This window comes from Thunnus maccoyii, chromosome 5, assembly GCF_910596095.1.
Source record: "Thunnus maccoyii chromosome 5, fThuMac1.1, whole genome shotgun sequence".
NCBI classification, from domain to species: Eukaryota; Metazoa; Chordata; class Actinopteri; order Scombriformes; family Scombridae; genus Thunnus; species Thunnus maccoyii.
The window spans coordinates 7,308,569-7,329,375 of record NC_056537.1 but is presented as its reverse complement, the minus strand read 5'-3'; the positions used below and the strand labels follow the sequence as shown (position 1 = coordinate 7,329,375).

The 20,807-nt window shown below is 38.5% G+C and overlaps 1 protein-coding gene across 1 annotated transcript; it reads right to left on the bottom strand.

Moving 5' to 3' along the window:
- Window positions 1–1,214: 1,214 nt before the first annotated feature.
- On the bottom strand, window positions 1,215–8,859 carry cpa4 (carboxypeptidase A4). The gene is made up of 11 exons (XM_042412215.1): window positions 8,146–8,859; window positions 6,738–6,819; window positions 5,573–5,707; window positions 5,308–5,406; window positions 4,910–5,011; window positions 4,153–4,254; window positions 3,673–3,783; window positions 3,295–3,385; window positions 2,618–2,817; window positions 1,791–1,875; window positions 1,215–1,445 (listed from the first exon to the last, which is right to left on the bottom strand). Exons 1-11 carry the CDS (start codon window positions 8,208–8,210, stop codon window positions 1,258–1,260), a joined length of 1,260 nt encoding a protein of 419 aa, XP_042268149.1. The 5' UTR covers window positions 8,211–8,859; the 3' UTR covers window positions 1,215–1,257.
- Window positions 8,860–20,807: the final 11,948 nt, after the last annotated feature.

Genomic DNA, 20,807 nt, shown 5'->3' with positions numbered 1-20,807 from the left:
TAATATTTTTTCATTGTTCAATGCAGGCCATTCCAGTAGAGGCATATGACAACAGAACTGAAAGAGATTTGTTTTACTTTTGTAGCCATGACATTTTACTTACATCATTAATGTCTTCTATAATACGTTAATGGCCTTCAGTCCAAAAATGCAGAGCATAGCCCTGCTGCTGTGCTGATGCTGCAATGGAACGACCAGTTAGCTTTCACTTCTTATCAATGTAAGTTTTAGGGCAAAACTCGCAAAAAATGCAAAAGGTCCTCTTTAGAGCCAGTGTCTGGTTTGTCTGTTCTGGGCTACATGGGTTAGGGTTAGGGTGCAACATGGCGGGCTTCACAGAAGAGGAGCCGCTCCCTGGGTAAATATAAAGGGCTCATTCTAAAGTCACAAAAACACAATCATTCTTATTTTCAGGTGATTATACACTGATTAAAACAGACCATGAAACTATGAATATTAGATTCCATTTCTGCCAACTCTGTTCTTCTAGATGCTACTAAATGCTACACACTGGTCCTTTAAGTCTTGTTTTGAGGTAAAATAAAAGTAAGTAATTTCAGAGGGAGTAAATATATAATAGGCCTACGTATTTTAGTAAAGAGAGAAAGCGAGAGAGAGAATGGATACTTAGTTTTTAATTGGTTTCATTTCCCATTTTATTACAGTGAGTATATTTTTTTAACTTTTATGGATAACTGTAATATTTAAGGTTACAATGTTTGAAAAAGCTACATGATATAGCCTATTTTGCTCCCATGTATAAGTCAGACTCAAATGTTATTATATGTACTAATTTGATATCTGAAATAAAATATGAAAAACAATATAAAATAAAATATTAAAACAACATGGAATATTGGAATGGATAAAAAAATATATTGTCAAATTTATTATAATTTAAGGAAGTAACACAAAATAAGCAAAGTTAGAAATCAAAGACTGAGCCAGGCCCCAAGTAGGACCCAAGTCAAGCCTCTGATACAGTATTTCTTTACATTTATCGATTCCAGCCTCAAGTATATAAATCAGTAAACCTTGAGGGAGACTTGACTTAAAGTTGTGTGACTCAGGTGCCCATATAACCCCCCACCACCCCAACACACAGCAGGACCAACCTTATATATGTGTGGAAAGAATAAAACACTCAAAGACAAAAAGTTTACTCAAACACAGACAAAGACTGTATTTATTTGTATTTATTAGTCGGTGTTGAAGTCAAGTGATATACATCAGCGCCAAATGATAAAGACGAGTATATCAATAAGGATGGTCACGGACGTGCTCCATGATGTGCTTCAGGGCCAGCCAGGTCTCGGTGGCGGTGGGGATGATCTGATTGGCTGGCAGAATGAAACCATAGCGTCCAGTGTCCCTCAGCTCGAAGGCAAAGGAGTACTTGATGCCCACGTCGTAGGACCAGTCAATGCTGCCACCACTGGCTTGATCTAAAGGGAGGAAGAGACATTATAGCACTAGCAGTAGTGTTAATAGCAACAGTACTAACAGTAGTATTAATATTAATAGTAGTAGTAATAATAAGTTATAATAACGATATTACTCTTATTCTAGATGGACTGAAACGTATATTTTGATTTGTTCCTTTTTTGTTCCAAGTGCAGGTACATTTAATGTAGTTCTTTACATTTGCTGACTTATGTAAGTAATTAGTAGTGTCCATTTTATTATTTATCTTAATTACAGCTACACATTTTAGCAATTTGTCATGTTTTTAACAATAATGTTTAAAGTACTGAGACGTGGCATGGACAAAGAGGGAAAAAAGTACTCACAGATGATTTTGCAGATGCTTCCAACCTTGTATCTGGTGCCATAGAGGGAGGTGAGTTTCTGCACTGCAGCTCTGCCAACAGAGTCCTACAGGGAACCAAAGAAGGACAAGATACAGTCTTTAGGTACATTTCTATACTTGCTGGTGCAGGAGGGGACATAATGAGAATGTGGGCAGTAAGTTTTCTACACAAAATACCCATATCACATAGAAAAAAATCTGGAGAGGGAAGGTGAATAAGACAACCACAGCAACCTTTTTTTAAGGGTCTTTGCCTTCTTTTGTTACAGGAAATGTTAAAAAATCCAAAATCCAAAACTACAAATTTGTCTCAGAGGACATAGTTACATATGAGTAACTACATGACTATGAGCATTTGACAGTTTCTCAACAGCATATTACTGAAAAAGAGCAAATCTGGCTTCACTAAGGGGGATAATTTTGTCATAAATAGTAGTATGGAGTTTATAATTGGTCAGTTCATTAACCCCGGAGCAAATTATCAGAATTTCCAACTGTAAAACTTTAATTAAGTGAGAAATTATTAATATAGCATGCAGTCAAAAGGCAAGATATTTCTTTTTTTAATCATTAAAGTTATTCAAGGAAAACAGAGATAGACATTTCCTATCAGATCAAGAATATTCTGTCTTCCTGAGAATACAGACATTTCAAAGTGAAAATTTATCAGCCTGTTGGATTTGCTCTCCTGCGGAAGAACTCCCTCGCATTAATAGATTCATAAGACAGCATTTACAGTGGAAAAAGGTGTCAGATTCAATTTGCTATACGCATCCTCACAGTCTACTCAATTTTCTGCTTCCTTACCAGCTCACGCTGATGGGGCACGCTGTTGCAGGAATAGCCGTAGGGATACATGAGCAGCTGGGAGTAAGCGTGGACAGAGATGAAGGACTTGAAGTTGCCGTGGTTTTGGATCAGGTTCACCATGTTCTTCACCTCAATCTCAGAGTGAGCTGAGGGGCCGTGGTAGGCCTCAGAGCAGGGGTTCTTACTGGCACCAGGGCCTGGAGGGAAGAAGTGAAATCAAAAAACATTGTGCAGAGACAGTAAATATAACACGTAATACATATTGACAACAACAACTCAGTAGAAGGCACCTACATACAGTACAGTGTAAAGGGACTCATACATCATACAACACGACATACATATATGATCTTATTTTGTACTTGTACATATGTTCATATCCTGTGTCACAGAAAAATGTATTTTCTTCCCCAGAAATACTTCATCATATCAACTTTTGGTGTATTTTCATTTATATATACATTCATTTAAAACTTATACACACATAACTAACTTCAAGACTTTCTCATTTTAATATTGTTGCTGAAACAGAAAAGTTATTAAGTGTTTGAAAAGATATCTGTATCTGCAAAATATGTATTTTTACAGGAAACGTTGTCCTCTCAGTCTGCTCAAGTACAAAAACAAACTTTATAATGTTAATGAGAAGCGTTCACTGTTTTTGCAATACTGACCACCAAAGCCTGCATTCCAGTTCCTGTTGGGATCAACTCCGCGGCATATGGAGCCTGGGTTCCTGGAGCGAGTCTTACGCCACATACGATCCTGTGCATCAGACAGTCTCAGTTATACAAGAACTATGTTTCAGGCAAATATCACAAAACTGCAAATATTGCTATTTTATCTTTTTTTCCTGCTTATGAAAAATATGTTTTACATGAGAGTTCAGTGACCTTTCAGGGCCCTTTTAATCCTTCTGAACTCTTTTAGTTAAATGAATGTGTTTTAGTACAAACAACACCCAAAAAACATTATAAAAGTAAAGCAGGAAACCGATGCAAAGATGCAGCAGCTTTTCTCTTAAAGTCTCTCAGTGAGTGGTAGTGACATACGTTGGAGTGGGTGTAAGCATAGCCGTCAGGGTTGGCTACGAGCAGCATGTAAATGTCCATGGTGTTCAGGAGAGAGGTCAGGGAAGGGTCGGTACCATAATCAGTGGCAATCTGAACAAGAACACAAGACACTGATTTTGTAGAAATGCTCAAAAATGAAAGCAGTCTGTTGTATTTTATACATTTTAGGTGACAGTTTTATCCAGAGTGACAATGTCTGTAAAAATAGAAGAAGGGTAAACAAAGTAAGGTAAAGAAATGTAAAGCTCCATACATTTCAACACAATCAATGTAACATAGATGTATTATTATTGGGCCTTTTTTGGGGAAAAGTAGCTTTCTTGTCAACGTACATGCCGTTACAGAGTGCATTTGTGATTTCTTCTTTGACAGTTGACATTATTTTTCTTTACAACTTCTGGAGGAGATCTAACATATTTAAAATTCAACACATAACTTTATGTTGTTGACATGCCTTACCTTGTTGGCTGTCCACACTCCAGTGGCCTGAGACACCCATTCTCTGGCGTGGATACCAGTGTCCATCCAGATAGCGGGACGCTTGATGCCTCCAGTGCTGAACTAAACACAAAGTCAACAGAGTGAAAACTCATGTGGTTGTAAACAAGCTTTGTTCAATCCCACAGAACTGCAGTTAAAATTCACATTAAGATTCCAAAGTTTTTAAAAACATCAGATACTGTATGTCAGGCTGAATTAGCATTTTTATGCAGCCATAAAAATTTTATTAAATTCAATTAAAGATAATTTATTCTTCCCTCGAGGGGAAGCAAGCCAGTTTGCAAACAGAAGTACACAGACAGAGAAAATTTATTTACTCACATAAAAATAATCTAAAATAATACAAGTATGAAAATGTTAGAGCTGAAATACACAAGGATCTATGGAAGTCTGTAGCTGACCAACAATATCCAACACTGCAAAAGCAGGAAGTGTCAAAAGTGCAAACTGATTTAAAAAGTAAAGCATATGTTTGGCCATGAAACTGTCAAATCTACACCTCCACTGTGTTAGTAGTGGGCAACACTGGCTCTCCAATATTGGATTTTTCTCCACATACAAGAGTCGGTTCATTGCTATAGCAATAACGCTAACACATGTCTTACAGTGCTGAAACACACTCACGCACGTGGTATTGCTGCATGTCCGTTTATCACTGTTGTTATGCTACTACGGCGTAAGATCACAAAGACACAAAGATGAAGAGTCATCCTACCTTGAGCACATACATGGGCCTGTTTTCATAGGATTTCCCGATTTCCTCTTTTGTGACCAGACTAGGGTACTGAGCCACCAGGGTGTCCATCCAGTTGTAGATCTGAATGGGAGCGTTATACAAACAAATGTGGAATGACTGATACTAAACAAAAGTACGTTATGTACAATATATGTATGCAAAAAGTCTGTCTTTTGTTTACTTTTGTCTTCCTTTCATCACGAAAAAAGTGATGAAATGTAACTGGTTGATCTCTACTCATGTAAGTCTTTTTCCACAGATTTCTTCCTATGCTTAATGTGTTATTGATGATGAATGATGAAAAGACACAATACTAGATTTCTGAGCTAATAAGTGTGAGGAATTTAACAATGTCAGATTCTGTGTTAGTAGCCTACTGTCTCCAGACGATGATAGGCTCCAAAGTTGAAGCTCCTGGTGCCGCGCTCCCTTATCCGGTTCTTCTCCATCTCGGCTTTCTCCTCATCGAGACGCTCCTGAATGTGACATACAAGAGATTTTCAATTCAGAAAATTATAATTTCATTCTGAGAATCAAATTTAAACCCAGGACACTGACACTACCACTGCCCTCTTCTACATATTTTCTGGTGATATCAGGGAATTTGTGTTAATATATAATTGATTTCGGGGCTTTACAAACCTGAAGGTTGCTAATCATGACAGAGAAGGGGATGTTGTGGCCATGGAGGTAGTCCCTCACAGCGCTCAAACTGGAGCTGGGCACTCTGATGTCGACAGGAAGCTCAGTGGAGACGGGGTGGAGCCAGAAGTCCAGCTGGGATTAGATGTAGAAAATATAATATGAGAAATCACCAATTTGACTGGAAAACACGCATAACACTCAAAGGGAAGCTGCAATCTATGTCAAGAGTGTCAAATAACAATCTGGACCATAAACCCACATTTCAGAGGGACCCAGTCTGAGAAGGTACAATAGGGGTGTGATGACCAGTAAAGTAATTTCTTCTAAGATGTGTTTTGCTTATTTATACTTCAGTTGGATGCTTGAGCCTCACTGTGTGGATGCGGATGATGCATGTGCAGAGTTTGACATTAGAAGGCTGTTTTCATGTTTCTTTGTGCTCACCTTAAATTTGAAACTAAGCCATGTACCTACGAGCATGATTTGTGGCATCACAGCTACTTTTAATTAACTTTTTTTGTGGAAAAAACATGTAAAGCATGTCTTTTAAACATGTCTTTTTAATAATTTCTCAATGTTGTAACCTCTAACAGATCCAGTATGTATGAACATATCCATCCGGTTTAAGCTTCCCTCCACTGACTCCCAGAATTGATTTTAAGAGTATTGCGGTATTTTAACAGCCTTCTCTCCCTGCTGCGGTCAGGAAGAAGGTACCGGATACACCAGAACAGCACTGAGAGGCTCAGCAAAGATCTATCAAAGACTTTTATACATAGACGCATTTATTATACTTGCTTGTTCTGACTTTGCATTAATGTGCATCTTAGTGAAGCTGCAAAACATTTGGTAAAAAGACCTGAATAAGAGGTTGATCTCTGCATTAGAGGATGACGCATGAAACACTAACTAGCCCTCTGAGAGTTTTTGACTTTCAGACATGTGGAGATAACTCTGTTAACCTTCCAACCCATGTAAAGTCTGGTGGATTATTTCAAGTTGAACTCGATTTGCCTTTTGTACTCGTTGGAAGTTCATGAGAAATTGTTTGGCACAAGCAGCTGAAAACACTTGAACATACTTAGGTGTGTGTATTGTATACCCAACGCAGTGTGTGTGTGTGTGTGTGTGTGTGTGTGTGTGTGTGTGTGTGTGTGTGTACCTCCCACTCCTCTTTAGTCTCCAGAGCCTGCAGGAGTTGGATCTGTTCCTCAGACTGCACATTGACCCTGATGACTTGATCTCTGGAAGAAAATCACTTCAGTTTTTAAACATTCATATTTACATTTCAGGTTCTGAGTTGATGCTCTTATTCACAGTCAACTACAGTGAATTCAGCAGCAGAGGAAGATTGAATTCATTGTTTAGCACTGTTACAAGTGATTAATTGTACAGAACACTAGAACAGCTGGTGCTCAGACCTATAACTCCCGCTCCATACGTTTTAATAACACTGTAATCATGATTTCATCTTCCTCTAAAACTCATCTATAAATGCCTAAATAACCAGATTCCTCAGGTGCTCAGTGACCTGGTGATACCTCTCAGGGTTTCTGGCTCAGTAACACCAGGTGCCTTTTGTAAATCCTCATTCGGACAGACGGCTTTGTCTGTTAGAGGGATCAACTTCTGAAACTCGTCACCTACAGAACTCAAAATGGATCATGACTGGGATCATTTTAATTGAAATTGAAACAGTTTTTAAAGAGGGATCAGTCGTACAGTCATGAGTGATCTGGTGCTGGTCGTTTTATACTTTTATTGTATCATTATTTGTGAATTGTTTGTGTCTTTAATGTATTTTTTGTTAAGTTTTATGTATTCTAAAGACTCATCTAGGGACAAACATTGCAAACTAGCTTAGGCTATAAATGCTGTGTGGCATTACTTTATGCTACATATTTGTCCCTACTCAAATAAACATTAAATAAATATCATACTCTATACCTATAGAATAACAATGTGCTTCTTCAGCTTCTGCAGATATTTGAAATGCTGAATAGAAGGCATCTAATGGAGGGAAATAAAGTCTTTTTTAATTGAATAACTAACACTGCATCTGCTCCCTCCAAACAGAAGTGGATAGTGAGTTAAAGGACTGTAAAAGTCCCTGCTTGAAATTTTAAAGCACAAATAAGAATTATTCTGTTATAGTAGTTCTTTTTTTGTGAGAAAATTTACTTTTTAATACCAGAAACATCATTATTCCCCAAACCACAATAGTTAACATTCTGTAGAGGCATCATAACAAGTTTAAATATATTTTTGGGCCATTGGAGATGATTTTTTATGCGTCACACTCCTTTATTATATCAATATTATATTCGTATATTCTTGAAATGAGTATTTTTCTTCTCAAGGAAAAGTTTCATAATTAGACAGAAAAAAGTATCCTGCTGAGGAGAGCAATGAGACCCCCAGTTGGGCTTCAAAGGTCACAGTCGATATAAAATCATACATTTGAAGTCACATCAAACTGACAATTTCAGAATTTCAATATGAAAATCTAAAAACTGTATAATAAACCCACAGTGAGTGTCTCCTCCTACAGTGTGCACAGATGAACTCACCCAATGAAGACCCTCTCAGCTTTGGCCGCAGCCACGAGCACTAACAGCAGCCAGAGGCCTCTCATCTCGCCTGTATGTCCGGACTGTTACCGTGTCAGGCTCCAGTTCTTCTAGTCTCTTAATATCACCAGGTGACAGGTGGACTGTTCCCATCCAGGAGAGGTTAGGCTTCGTCACTGTACTGATAATCACACAGCTTTCCTGTCTGGAAAGTTATTTTGAGTGATGAACACGCTGATAAAGCTTTGTTTAACCTTTCCAGTTCTCAGCTGCAGATAGTGGTATTTTCCCAGATATTTCTCTGCCTTTAATGAACTAGTTACTCTGATATAATTCATTTGATTCAACTATACACAGTGCAGACACACAAAGTGCAGGGCTGTAGTGGTAATGGACCTTTTGGCTTCACCAGGGGTTTGCAAAGTCTGAACCTGTGGACCCCACCTTTGACAAAGCCGAGACAAATGTTGCCATAAGTCTGCTTAGTTCAAATGTAAAATTGTCCAGAATTTAAAAGTCAGGAGAAGGAAACTTCATTTTGTGAATCAGAACTATGTTTTTCCTTCTTTCTGAACTTGTTTATCATTTTGCAACCCCTCAAATTGATCTTGTATCCCCTTAAAGAGTCTCAACTCCTCGGTGGAATCACTGGAATAGACTTTACACAGTTTAGCCACCAGGACATCAAAGGAATATTTACTTGGATCAAACAGGTGGAATTTCCTGTAAACTTAAGGAAAAGCAACCAATTCTTCTCCAGTCATTTTAACCACTTACATCACAAGTTGGACTCATATACTGCACCTAAATAGAAAACAGGACTAAGAAGGAATAGCACACAAGAACAAGATTTAAGATTCAAGATTTAGTTTATTGTCATTTTCTTGTGTATTTGCATACATAGAAAAACAAAATGCTCTTCCTCCCAGCCCACAGCAGTGCAACAACAACAGAAAGGATAAAGATACAATGTCTATCTAAAAATTTCCTTTAAAAAATGATAAAAACATATAAATCCCAATAGAAACAAAACAAAACAAACAAAAAAAGAACAAGCAGTTAGCACCACAGTGCATTAAAGTGCATTTAGAGAGAAAAGTTCATGTCTCAGTTGGATGCGGACAACTCTTGCAGGTCAACAAGTGACCAGCTCTGATGAGGGAGTTACATAATCCATTTTGCTGTCCAGAGAACATTAGGCAACATGACTGTTGGAACTGCCGGTTTGTATGGGTTAACAGTTAGCCTAGCTTGCACTCCTCTGTGCTTGCCGCGCTTCCACGTCCTGTCACATCACTTCCAATGTTTCCTCTCCAGCGCTGCTCCAGGCAAGGCTGTGGTCTCCTTTGGGTCCACTCGGTGTAGCAGACCGAGCTGATTAAACTCTCCCAGACAGTATTTCTTGTAGCAAAAGTCTTTTTTTATGAATGTCCAAAAGAAACTGATTGGTTTTAAATTGCTAAAGTTTTAAACTGTAAATCTGATTAGCAGGCCTATATGATTAAGATCTGATGGGTTTCTTCGCTCAGCCAGTGATAAAAACTCCTGTCTGCATACTTTAGTAAACTTTTGGCCAAGACACCTTAAGGAAATCTCAATGCTACAGCGTAAAATTATATTTTAGACAATAGTGTGCTTCCAAACCTTGTGGCAACAGTTTATGGAAGACACTTTCTTGAATCAACATGACAGTGTCCCTGTGCACAAAGCCAGGTCCATAAAAAATAGGTTCTCCCAGTTAGGTGTGGAAGAACTGGACTGGCCTGCATTAGGGTTTGGTGATAATGCTTTGCTCTCAGTCGGTGTTCCAGTTCATCCCAAAGGTGTTGGATAGTGTTGAGTTCAGGGCTCTGGGCTTCTTGTGGCTGAATATGAGCAAATTCCTGCAGCAAGGCTCCAAAATCCTGAGGAAAGTCTTCCCACGTAGAATCAAATCAATTTTATTTGTATAGTCCAATATCACAAATTTGCCTCAGGGGGCTTTACAATCTATATAGAAATATGACATCCTCTATCCTTAGACCTTTGATAAGGAAAAGCTCCCCCAAAAAACTCTTTAATGTGGAAAAAAAATGGAAGAAACCTCCTCTTCTCAGCTGCTTTCAGAAGGACAGATGTGCAATAGATGTTACGCGTAAAGAGTAGACCAGACAGAAAAATTATAGATGGATGGATAACATATTTGAAGAATTCGGTTTAGTTTTGGAATTAAATGTTCAATAATACCATTTGGGTGTCCACTTACAGTACTTACTTGTAGTATGTGGACACTGTATGCAGTAAACCAGCCAAATAGGTTGACAAACACTTGCATGTGAGCAGAGTAACCAGTAGATGGCAGTGCACTACAAATTACTTTAACGATTGCATGCCATACAGTAATAATGCACCCCATTTATGGCTACAGTGAGTGACATCAAATTAAGGAGGCTGGAATTACCCTGAATCTTAAATTATTGATCACCCGGGGAGGTTCTTTTGTCTTGATCAGTGTTATAAATCGAGTTGGTAAGTACGACTGTGCAGGAGGCATTTATTAAAGCTCAAATTTGATTTAATACAAGCTCAAAACTATATGTAGGTATGGATCCTAACTACAGAACTGGCCACATACTTCCATAATCTTTTGCACTCATTGTAATGTCATGTAGTTCTTGTAACAGAAGTTATCATTACATCGACTCCCAGTATGGTTATAATATAATAAAAGGGACCCTTGGGTCTACACTCCTCTCCTGGCCTTCCCCTGTGGTTCGAACACAATAATATTTTATTACTGTTCGAGGATTTGTGGTTTAAGTTATTCATCCTTCATATCCGCTGTTTGATATCAGAATGTGCATCACACAGTCTCCCTGCTTCCATCAGCTGCTGTGACAACCCGCCAAACCCTCCTTTCTCTGAGAATTAATAAAAAGAGGTTTTAACATGTCACTTCCCTTGCTTTTCACTCCCAAACAATCCCATGAGACAAAGTGGGGGGTGGGGGGGTGTGGGGCGGCAGTTAATAGGCGTGGGAGGCTACAGGGGACGTGGGAGTTGAGTTGGGGCCTTTCCATCTTTCTCAATGTGGAAATTATTTATTGCTATTCCTGCTGTGCACGTCTAAAAGTTTAATGTTCTCATGAAAAGTGGCTTTACATGCAAATGTGGGTGTAGTGTGTGTGTTTTTCCCCCTCTTTTCTCCCCTGTCATTTGCCTCTAAAAGCTATACGAACAAGGAACCCCCGACTAGCTTGTTCCACATGACTTCCTCTGCTACACTATAAATAGATCCATTTACATTGCATTTCATGGCTGAGTTCTCTCTCAATATTTCAGAGGCCCACCAGTAAATTGACCATTAATCATTTATTACTCACTTGTTCATCTCATTTTGCACATAGCTTATGCTTAGAAATTACAGAGGACTTTTCGATCTGTATTTTGATATTTTCTGTCTATAAAATCTGCAGCACAACAGAGAAAGGATGACTTTGTGTCCAATAACATTTAATCTCAGTGCCGGTGATGGGAATCCATGAGATGCCTCGCTTGTATTGGTCACCTGAGCACGTCTCACTCAAGTGATTCCTCCCTCTGTCCAGTCTAGTAGTCAGATGACAGAGGCGAGGAGAAGTCGGTCTCCTGTGACTTCTCTCTGTAATGAAAAATCTTCCCTCTGATTGTGTTTCACTGTTAGATATCAGCCTATATGTCCAACGTGTTCCCCCCCATGACCGACTGAGTGATTTCCCTCTATGGTGTACTAACTTTCTCTCATCCTGCCGCCTCTACAACAGACTAACTTTCAACAGTGGGTGTGAAAAAGACATAATGAGAGCAGGGTGAGAGCAAGGAAGTGACAGTATTTCTGCTGATGAAAAAGTCACACGTCTGATTAAATATGCATTGTAATGTGCAGCTGCATTTTCTAATCTGTTTATCCCATAAAAGGTATCCCTTTCGGGCTGGAGAACCAAACACTGAGGTAAGAGAGTCTAAAAGCTGTGTAGAGAAAAGTTGGGTGTTGATTCTCAGTTGGTGTTGCAGTACCAACATCCTGTCATGTTAAATGAGTCATTGGAGTCAGTGTTAATATCAAGATCAACACTCAGTGGGGTTTTAAACTTGCATTTAATTTTTTGGCTACATGGGGGGAGAAGAACTTGATAGCAAGCTGAAAATCACACATTGTACTTTGGATATCACCTAATAAAGTTGTTTTAACTGTTGTTTCAACAATCGCCTGTTCATTAGCCACATTAGCATTCATTTGGAATTGTGTTTCAGTCTATCTGACGAACATAAGTCCAACATTCAGTCTCTTTTTATCTTTTTATTTATGTCTCACTTTCTTCACCAGCTAGTTGCTACCATTGACTGTATATAAATATGGACGTCATGACAGCTGCCTAAAAGTGAAGCCAAAACATCTCGATCGCCCCCTGGTGGCTGGCTGCAGTATAGGTCATAAGTCCCGCCCCCTCCATGTTAGTGGATGGGACATGAGCCAAACTCAAAATCAAAGTACACGTCAAATGAATTTTTCCCAAAGATGGTTTCTGTCATTTTAGGTTGTTATTATCACACTGATGTATGTTCAAGTGCTCATTTTTCTGATAAGTTTGTTTTTAATTAGTTATTTGATGACATAAAAAGGAGGTGTGATGTCATGATTGACAGCTGTAACAGCCACTCTCAAACTTCCATCGGATGGCGGGATGGCTGTCCCGCGGGCCGTTATCCTGCCTCCCGACTCAAGATGGCAGCTCCCGCAAAGGAGATATTTTGGCTTCACTTTTGCATAGTGGCAGGAGGTGGAGATGCGTCGTCCATATGTATATGCAGTCAATGGTCGCTACCAACATCAACTTTTTCTTCTGTTTGGTGCTTTGCAGTTAGCTGTTTATCAAAACAGCTAACTGCTACTGGAAACAGGGTTCTAGAGAGAAAAATTTGTAGGTTGCACAACCAAAACAGTGATGTAAAAGAGGCTCAGAAGCTGCGTAGCGCTACACAGCAAGGTGATAATTCTCTGTGGGGTATTCACAATGAACAACTGCTTACACGTAGCCATTTGAGCCATTGTTAATATTTAAAAATATTGATTTGTGGAACTTGAAATAATGAACCCCTTTAACATGTACTGAATCATAGTTGTGATTCTGCTTCAAAAACATCTAATTAAAGAGAATCCATTCAAGCAGTCAGAAGCCATTTCTGGGGTTTGTAAAGCAAGTCCAATGTTTGTAAACATCAACGAATCTCTGTCAAATATGTAAAATAGAGAATCAAAACTCAAAATGACACTTTTCATCATGCTGTTTTGTTGACAGCACAAAGCAGCATTGAATTTGTTAAAAATATGCATTCAGGCATTCACACAGATCTGTATAAAGATTATATAAGCTCTGAAATGGAGCCACATCTCTAGAAAATCCTTCATGGCACTGTCACATTTACATTCTCCAGTTTTTTCCAATTGAGTCTTTATGGAACTGTACATCTGGTCAGGCTCTGCTGGCTTGTTTTTCACTATATGAGGACAAGCAGTGAATGTTAACTGTCCCAAGGCACATATTTTAATGCTGAAAATCAACGTTTTTTGCTCTTTAGTGTTGTTACTTCTACATACTCAAGATGACATGTCTCCCCGAAGACTAACTCATTACCTTTCCTTCCCTGTCAACCATCCGAGCTGACAAACTGTCCTTTGGGCTGTTTAACCCTGTCAAGAATCCAACGCACATTAGTCTTATACAAAAACAACCACGATGCTTCACAGAGATCCAATACAACATATCCTGCATCAAAACCTTTCAAATCTGTCTCTTAGCCTTTTTATCATTACACTGAATACTCAGTCTTGACTGGATGATGGGATATTTCATTCTGGATCTGACTGTGCATCATTGCCTCATGCCTTAAGATTTGATTATTATGTAACAGTCTAAGAAAAGACAACCACAGCCCAGGAAGGCCTAAGCTTGTGTAAAAATAGAACGGCAGGCACAAAACGCTCTGGTTATATTTAGCAACATGCCCCCCCTTCCCTGCTTCAAAGAATAGCAGGGGAGATGTTTCATATTCATCCTAACTATGCCTTGTACTTGCCAGGTCGTGTCTATCCCTGTACCTTCTGAGTCGAGTGGACAGACGCTGCCTTCTGCAGGGTTGGTGTACGTTTGTGTGCTGGCTGCGGGGTTTTTGAGGTGCGCGTCATCAAAATTTTACACACTATTCCTTATTCCATTACTCATCACCACCTATTTCAGCATGCAGACAGCTCACAGTTGATGAGCTGATAAGGGGGAGCAAGGGAAATAAAACTGGCAGAAATGGCAGCTTGGAGACTCGAGTACCTCCCCATATCAGCTCAAGTGATATTAGATTCATGCTGAGGTTGTTCAAGTCTGCTTTATTGCTTCAGAGTCTCAGCGCTCCACGCAGGTGGTCCCTGTAGTGTGACAGCTAGGATGTGTGATTCCCTGAGAGGTGCATATTAAAAAGTTAATTTTTGTGTCAAATAAGATGAAGCAGGGTCTGATGGAGCAATGTAAAACGCTAAATTAGTCTGTTTTAAGAGAAATTACATTTCTGAAAGATATTTTCTATCTTTATTTAGATTCACAAGTTGTAAAATGAAAGTAGATTAAATCAGTATATCTTCAACTGCCTCTGAAAACACACCTTTGTGGACTTGCTTTTACGGCTATAGCTAATAATTATTTTCATTGATTAAGCTGAAAGTAGTGAAAAATGCTCCAAGTTCCCAGAGCCCAGGATGATGTACTCAAACACATGAACATTGTTTTGTCCAAAACCCAAAAGTACTAAGTTTATTATCATAGACAACTAAGAAAACTAGCAAATATTTACATTTGAAAAGCTGTAACCAGTGAATTTGTGGAATTTTTGCTTAAACCTGTAATAATTTCCTGCCACATGAGACCAGCAGAAACAAGCTGTGACTGATATATTATCACTTCATTGCAAACATGTTAGGAAAAAGTTGGCTCGTTACACATTCAGCGGATACAGGACAACATTATCATTCATTTGAAGTCATGTTTCTGGCGACCTGATGAATGTAATTCCAATATTCACTCTCTTCTAGCTCTGTTTTTGGTCTCCACCACCAACTCATGAGGGAAATATCTGGCTCTTTACCAGCTAAATGCTCCACTGTCCTCATTGGTTTGTTGCTAACTCTGTTTGTCTGTCATTTGGTGCTGGCCAGGCATCATACAGTGGGATTATAAAGCTCTTTTGTTGACAACAGCTTCCTGCTGGTACGAAAAATGATACTTTGAGAGTGGTAACACTGTAACAAAACAGTGAAGTGGCGGCCAGAAAACCAAAACAATGAGCTGAAACACTCTAAAATGCAGCATAGAGCTCTCCGAAGAGAGTCGGATGAACTACAAACTGTGGTTTTGTAGTGGGTGACCCCTCAGTCATATGATCCTGTTAATTAATCAAAATATTCATTGAAGCTGCTTTAAAGGAAAACGATTATGATGTGAATCAGTTAATTGTTGTCTTTATGTAGGTTTTTAATTCTGCAGTGTTTTATTGCAGATATCTGTCTTACCTTTACTAACTATTGGTTTCATATATATTTTAATATTACATGAAATATATATGTGCTGTATATATTTTTATTGTTGTTTTTACTCACCTTTTTCATTGGTATATTTTTATTTTTCTGAAAGGTACTACAAAAATTTTGTAGTACCTGCAGTACTACTAATTTTGCTTTTTTTTTTTTTTGCTTGTCATGCTTTTGGTGTGTGTGTGTGTAGGGCTGCCAATTAAAGTTTCTGATTATGGCTTTAAGAGGGAGTCAACCATAATAACATAATAACTCAACATGAAGTTAAGAGTCATATGCTGATAAACATACACAGAAGACAGCAATGGGCGCTCATTAAAATCTTGGACAGGACTGAAACGAGGAAAGGGAAAAAAAAAAGTCTACTGGCTGTAATTAGCACGCTGTCACTTGTTACAAAGCAACCCACGCTCTTAGCATGTCAGATCACTTCCCAACAGCATCAAGCAATTGTTTTGTTGCTATTCTGAAGAGCAGGAGGCAAACAATTCATATCCATCAAGGCCCGCGGTCTCTAATCATCGGACGTTTTCAGTGCATCCGTCATGTGACATTTGAGTGAAAGCGTGTAACAACTGTGCCAGATAATAAGGCAGAAATGCCTCTGATTTAATAGAGAAACATTAGAATGTGTATTTATAGACAGGACGCTACTATACTCACACACATCGTATTTCTTACTGGGCGGTCAGTTCAGTAAACAAAATGTTGCAAACAACACATGATGCTTATGTGCACAAACCTTGTTTTTTTATATGGATTATACAATTGGAGGTCTGATTTCCTGCACCATGAAGCAGATGGTACCGTGGTCTACTGTTATCTCTGTTCTGGAAAAATCATGTACTTGCTTTTTTGTCTCTCTTGACACTTCAAACAGCACTAAATAATGAAGCAGAGGTTCCATAAAATGTGATCGTACAAAGAATGTCAGTGTCATATAATGTAAAAAGTAAAAGGGCTTTGAGAAACCCTCCAACCGTAAACTCCAGATGGCTCTGTGAGAAAACCCTTCAGTATTTGCCAGTACACTTCCACCAGTGTCTGGCTGCTGTTGTCATGTGAAAACTTCATACACACAAAACCCTTTAGATAAACTAGACAATTCTTTGAGTCTACACGCAGGCCCCTTTTTATTAGTTCCTGAAACAATGAGATTTTGAAGATATAAAGTTTTCACAGACAGTCAAGACATACTTTAAACTGGAACTCTCCAGCAGTCAAGGATAATTAAATGATGCCTGAGCTACAGTAAAGATAGCAGAATTAGACTGTGTGAAAGCCTGCAAGTTATTCAAATTAGCCTAAATGCACTAACTAATTAAGTGTCAGAATACTTGGCTTATACTATTGCTTTTGATGCATAAATATAAAAAGACGAGTGGCATTCCCATTCAGGATCCTAATAAGAATGCAAGTAATGAAAGTGTGTTCTTTGGAGGACCAGATATGTTCAAATATTCTATCATGAACTTTTACCTGACTTATCTTTGTAAGTGCAGATAATAATATATAATGAGGAGTGTTTATAAATGTAACAATACAATAATCAATCATGATCATATTGAAAATGTTCATAATGTAGCTCATAATGGTCTTTGAGAAAGTAATTTGACTTGGAATCAGACCAGATCAGAAGAGATTATAAAACTTGCAAATAGTTAGAAGCTTATTCTGTGTTTCAGACAACTCTGAAGTCTAAAATTTACGACCTCCTACTTGAAAAAGTGTGATGAAACTGCTCTCGAAGCCGGAGCTCCGACTGGAGGCCGATTTTATGCTCCCCGACTTCACTGAGAAGCAGAAGCTCTGACGTCACTCAATATGGCAGCGTCTTCGGAAGTGAACATGGAGGTCAACACCGTTAATGATAAGTAATCAATTTAAGGCCATTTAGTCATTTCCTGTACCTAAAAACACTGTAAATAAAATGAATGCTGCCTGCCATGTCGATTGTTTGCATTTGACGTCTTGAGTCGTGGACTGCTTTGAGCTTGGAATTGGGAATTTCCAACTTGGAAATTTCCAACCTCGGACTTAAATTGAATGCGCCATAAGTTACGTTTTTGCAAATTTCTATTTGCCAATTAGTTTGCTCCAACAGACTCCCTGCAATAATTCTGTGTGGAGCCTAATTTTTCTGCTATAATGTGAAAACAGCTCAATGATGCACTGGAGGAGTCCTTGTTAATTCAATTCAAATGTTTCCAAGCTCATCATAACAAAGTTCCCCTAAACCAGTAAAGCAGTAAACCAGTAGTAAACCGGTGCAAATGAACGTTTAAACTTCCACACATGATGGAAAACTCGTAATGCTCTGTGATGAATCACATATACAGGCTGCTAACATGAGCAAATGATGGATTTCATGGCTGGCTTCAGTTATTTATGTCCTGCAGGGGCTTTTTGATTGGTCCTGATAATTACGTACACAATCACTGAGCACTTTGTTAGGAACACCTGTGCAATCTAATACAATCCAACACAACAGCCCTGGAGTGCATTATATTGAAGAGTGTTCCTAATATTTTGCCCACCTCATTAACATATAATACACTCCAGTAACCCCCCACTACAACCTCAATAATAAACATAAAGTAGAATTATCAACTTTCTGACAACAAAAACTAAAAATGTATAAGCTTCGTAAAAGTAGAATTTATGGCAGAGCTGTTGTGTTGGATTGCATTAGATTGCACAGGTGCTAAATAAAGTGCTCGTGAGTGTTTATTTATTAGTGACTGCTGATGGTCATGTGATATTTCATGACTTTACCTGTTGACAAGCATCCACCTGAACGCACCATTAAACAACTAACGTGGCCTGCTATTGATTTTCGGACACTGAGGCCATAAACGATGACAATGAATCAAGCAAAAGAAGGACACATTCCTGAGCCACGTTCGGAGGAGTCTTTGGAACGGGACGGCTTGTCACCCCGTTATAACATATTAAATCTTGAAATGTGCACTTTAAAGGTGTAATGGTGTGAAATACACCTATTCCGGTGTGCTGGCTCTGTTTTGAACAAATCATACTGGCATCATCAACCAGAACAGGTGCCTATCAACACAGAAAATGTCTCTAAAAAGAGAAACTGTTATTTTTTATACAACAGCTCACCATGCAGATAAACACGTTAATGATGTTAATTAACACTTTGGATACTTTCATGGAAAAGCTTTAATGATACTTTTTCTTGCAAGGCACTCACCGGCTCCCCGTTGAGACTGAAGAAACCCCTAATTAGTTGTAATTCAGTTTCTTTTTAGAGCATAGAAGCAACAACAAAAAGGGTTTGATATGAATATTTATTTAAAGAGTTCAATTCTTACAGAAATAGTCATTTTAAATCGATCTTTAGTGGCTTCAATATTTCATATAGGAACAGTAAAACCTGTGCTGTCTTGTAATATTACTAACCAAGAGCTAATTAAAGATGTAAATATAACTGCATGTATCAATGGATAAATAATTTTTGATCAGTCTTATAGTGTAATTACAAAGATCATGCAAAAGCCATGAATCACCCTTATCCAAAAAGTAACAGTTGATTTCATTTCCCAGTGAAATGCAGATCTATTGTAGGTTTAAACATGGCTGTATGAGGCTGGACATTATTCCCAGCTGAATGATTCTGTGCCTTTGCTGAGAGCGAGACAGCCCAGTTTTTTTTGTTTTTTTTTTCTCTTCGTATCATTCTCCCTCTTATTCACATCACTTCAACCACTGGATCTGAGAGAACAATGCTGATGAGTCTGACAGAGGAGTGGCTGTGCATGAGCGTACCAAAAAAAAGAAAAAGAAAAAGAAAAGAAAAGCAAAACAGAGAACAAGAAATCAGTCTTCAAAAGAAACATCTGAAGGCATTGCACAATTCCAAGATTGATCAGTGAGATTTTTAAGGCAAAACGTTCTCTAAAAGTACTCATAAAGAACACACAAAGATGTCATATTACAATTGTTCTCTCTTTTTTTTTTAAACCCATTGGTTCGTCTCTGTTAGAAAAAAAATCTACCCATGCAAACATAATGCATGCTATAAAAATACATCAGGATAAAACAGGATATTCATCACGAGCATTCAATTAAACCACTTTGTTTATATTATATCGCACAGTAAACAACTTTCATTTTTATATGTGTGAAGATTACATGAGTGTTCATATGGCCTGGCATGCTGACATGGTACCGCCTTGGCAGAGTGACATGGATGCAGCGATGGGTGGTGGGAGGCAGCGAGGTGTAAGCCTACTTCATTAAATCTGTTTGTCCACCGGTAGCGCAGGGGTTTTTTCTCGCCTTGTAGTCTCCTGCACAATAAATGCTTTTGATTGTTACTCCTACACTGACACAGCCTCAGAGGAACAGTGATTTCACACATTGCACTGGCATGTGACAAACCCAGCAGTACATGTTAAGACTTCAACTCCACTGAGTTGCTATGCGAACGGTATTCAATTTCCTCATCCTGAGGGCAAATACATACATGTCAAAGCAAAGAGCTATACGCTTTAATATCTATAATGTAGTTATATGATGGAGCTGTGCAGTCATTGAGATTTTCAACCCCACCACATAAAGATGAGGTTATATTTATAAAACATTTTGTCAAATTAATTGTCCTCATGCACGCTGCATGTTGCAGTGTTTCCATAATCAAAACCACAAGGGCAAAAGTGCAAGGGAGGTATAAACTGGGTGTTTATCTGAGCTGCAGCCATTAGCGTGTTTGGTTTACTGGTTTACAATCTACAGTTGTAACCAGGTATTACATCTACGGCCAAGGAGCACATCATTAACAAACTACAACAGTTACCAAGTTCAAGACCAGCACATCCACTGTGTAGTATTTTCCCACTGTGAGAAGGCTGAACCTATGATAGAAATCAAGGAGCCATTGTTTTAAAAACGATAAAGAATTTAAAATGATAAATCGACCCTTGTTATAATTATAAACCACATATGTGCTATGCGGGAATAGAAAAGCGTAGGAAGCAACAGTAAGTAAGGTGGCGGGCCTTAGTGACCCGTCAGTTGGTTTCAATGTACCAATGTACAGTTG

Bases quoted from the DNA above. Each gene is read 5' to 3' on its own strand.
- cpa4 (XM_042412215.1), bottom strand. From the start codon at position 8,210: ATGAGAGGCCTCTGGCTGCTGTTAGTGCTCGTGGCTGCGGCCAAAGCT. The intron at 5,012-5,307 runs GTAGGCTACTAA...GCTCCCATTCAG, and splicing joins CCTATCATCGTCTGGAGACA to ATCTACAACTGGATGGACAC. The intron at 1,446-1,790 runs GTGAGTACTTTT...TCCTCCCTTTAG, and splicing joins AAGCATCTGCAAAATCATCT to ATCAAGCCAGTGGTGGCAGC.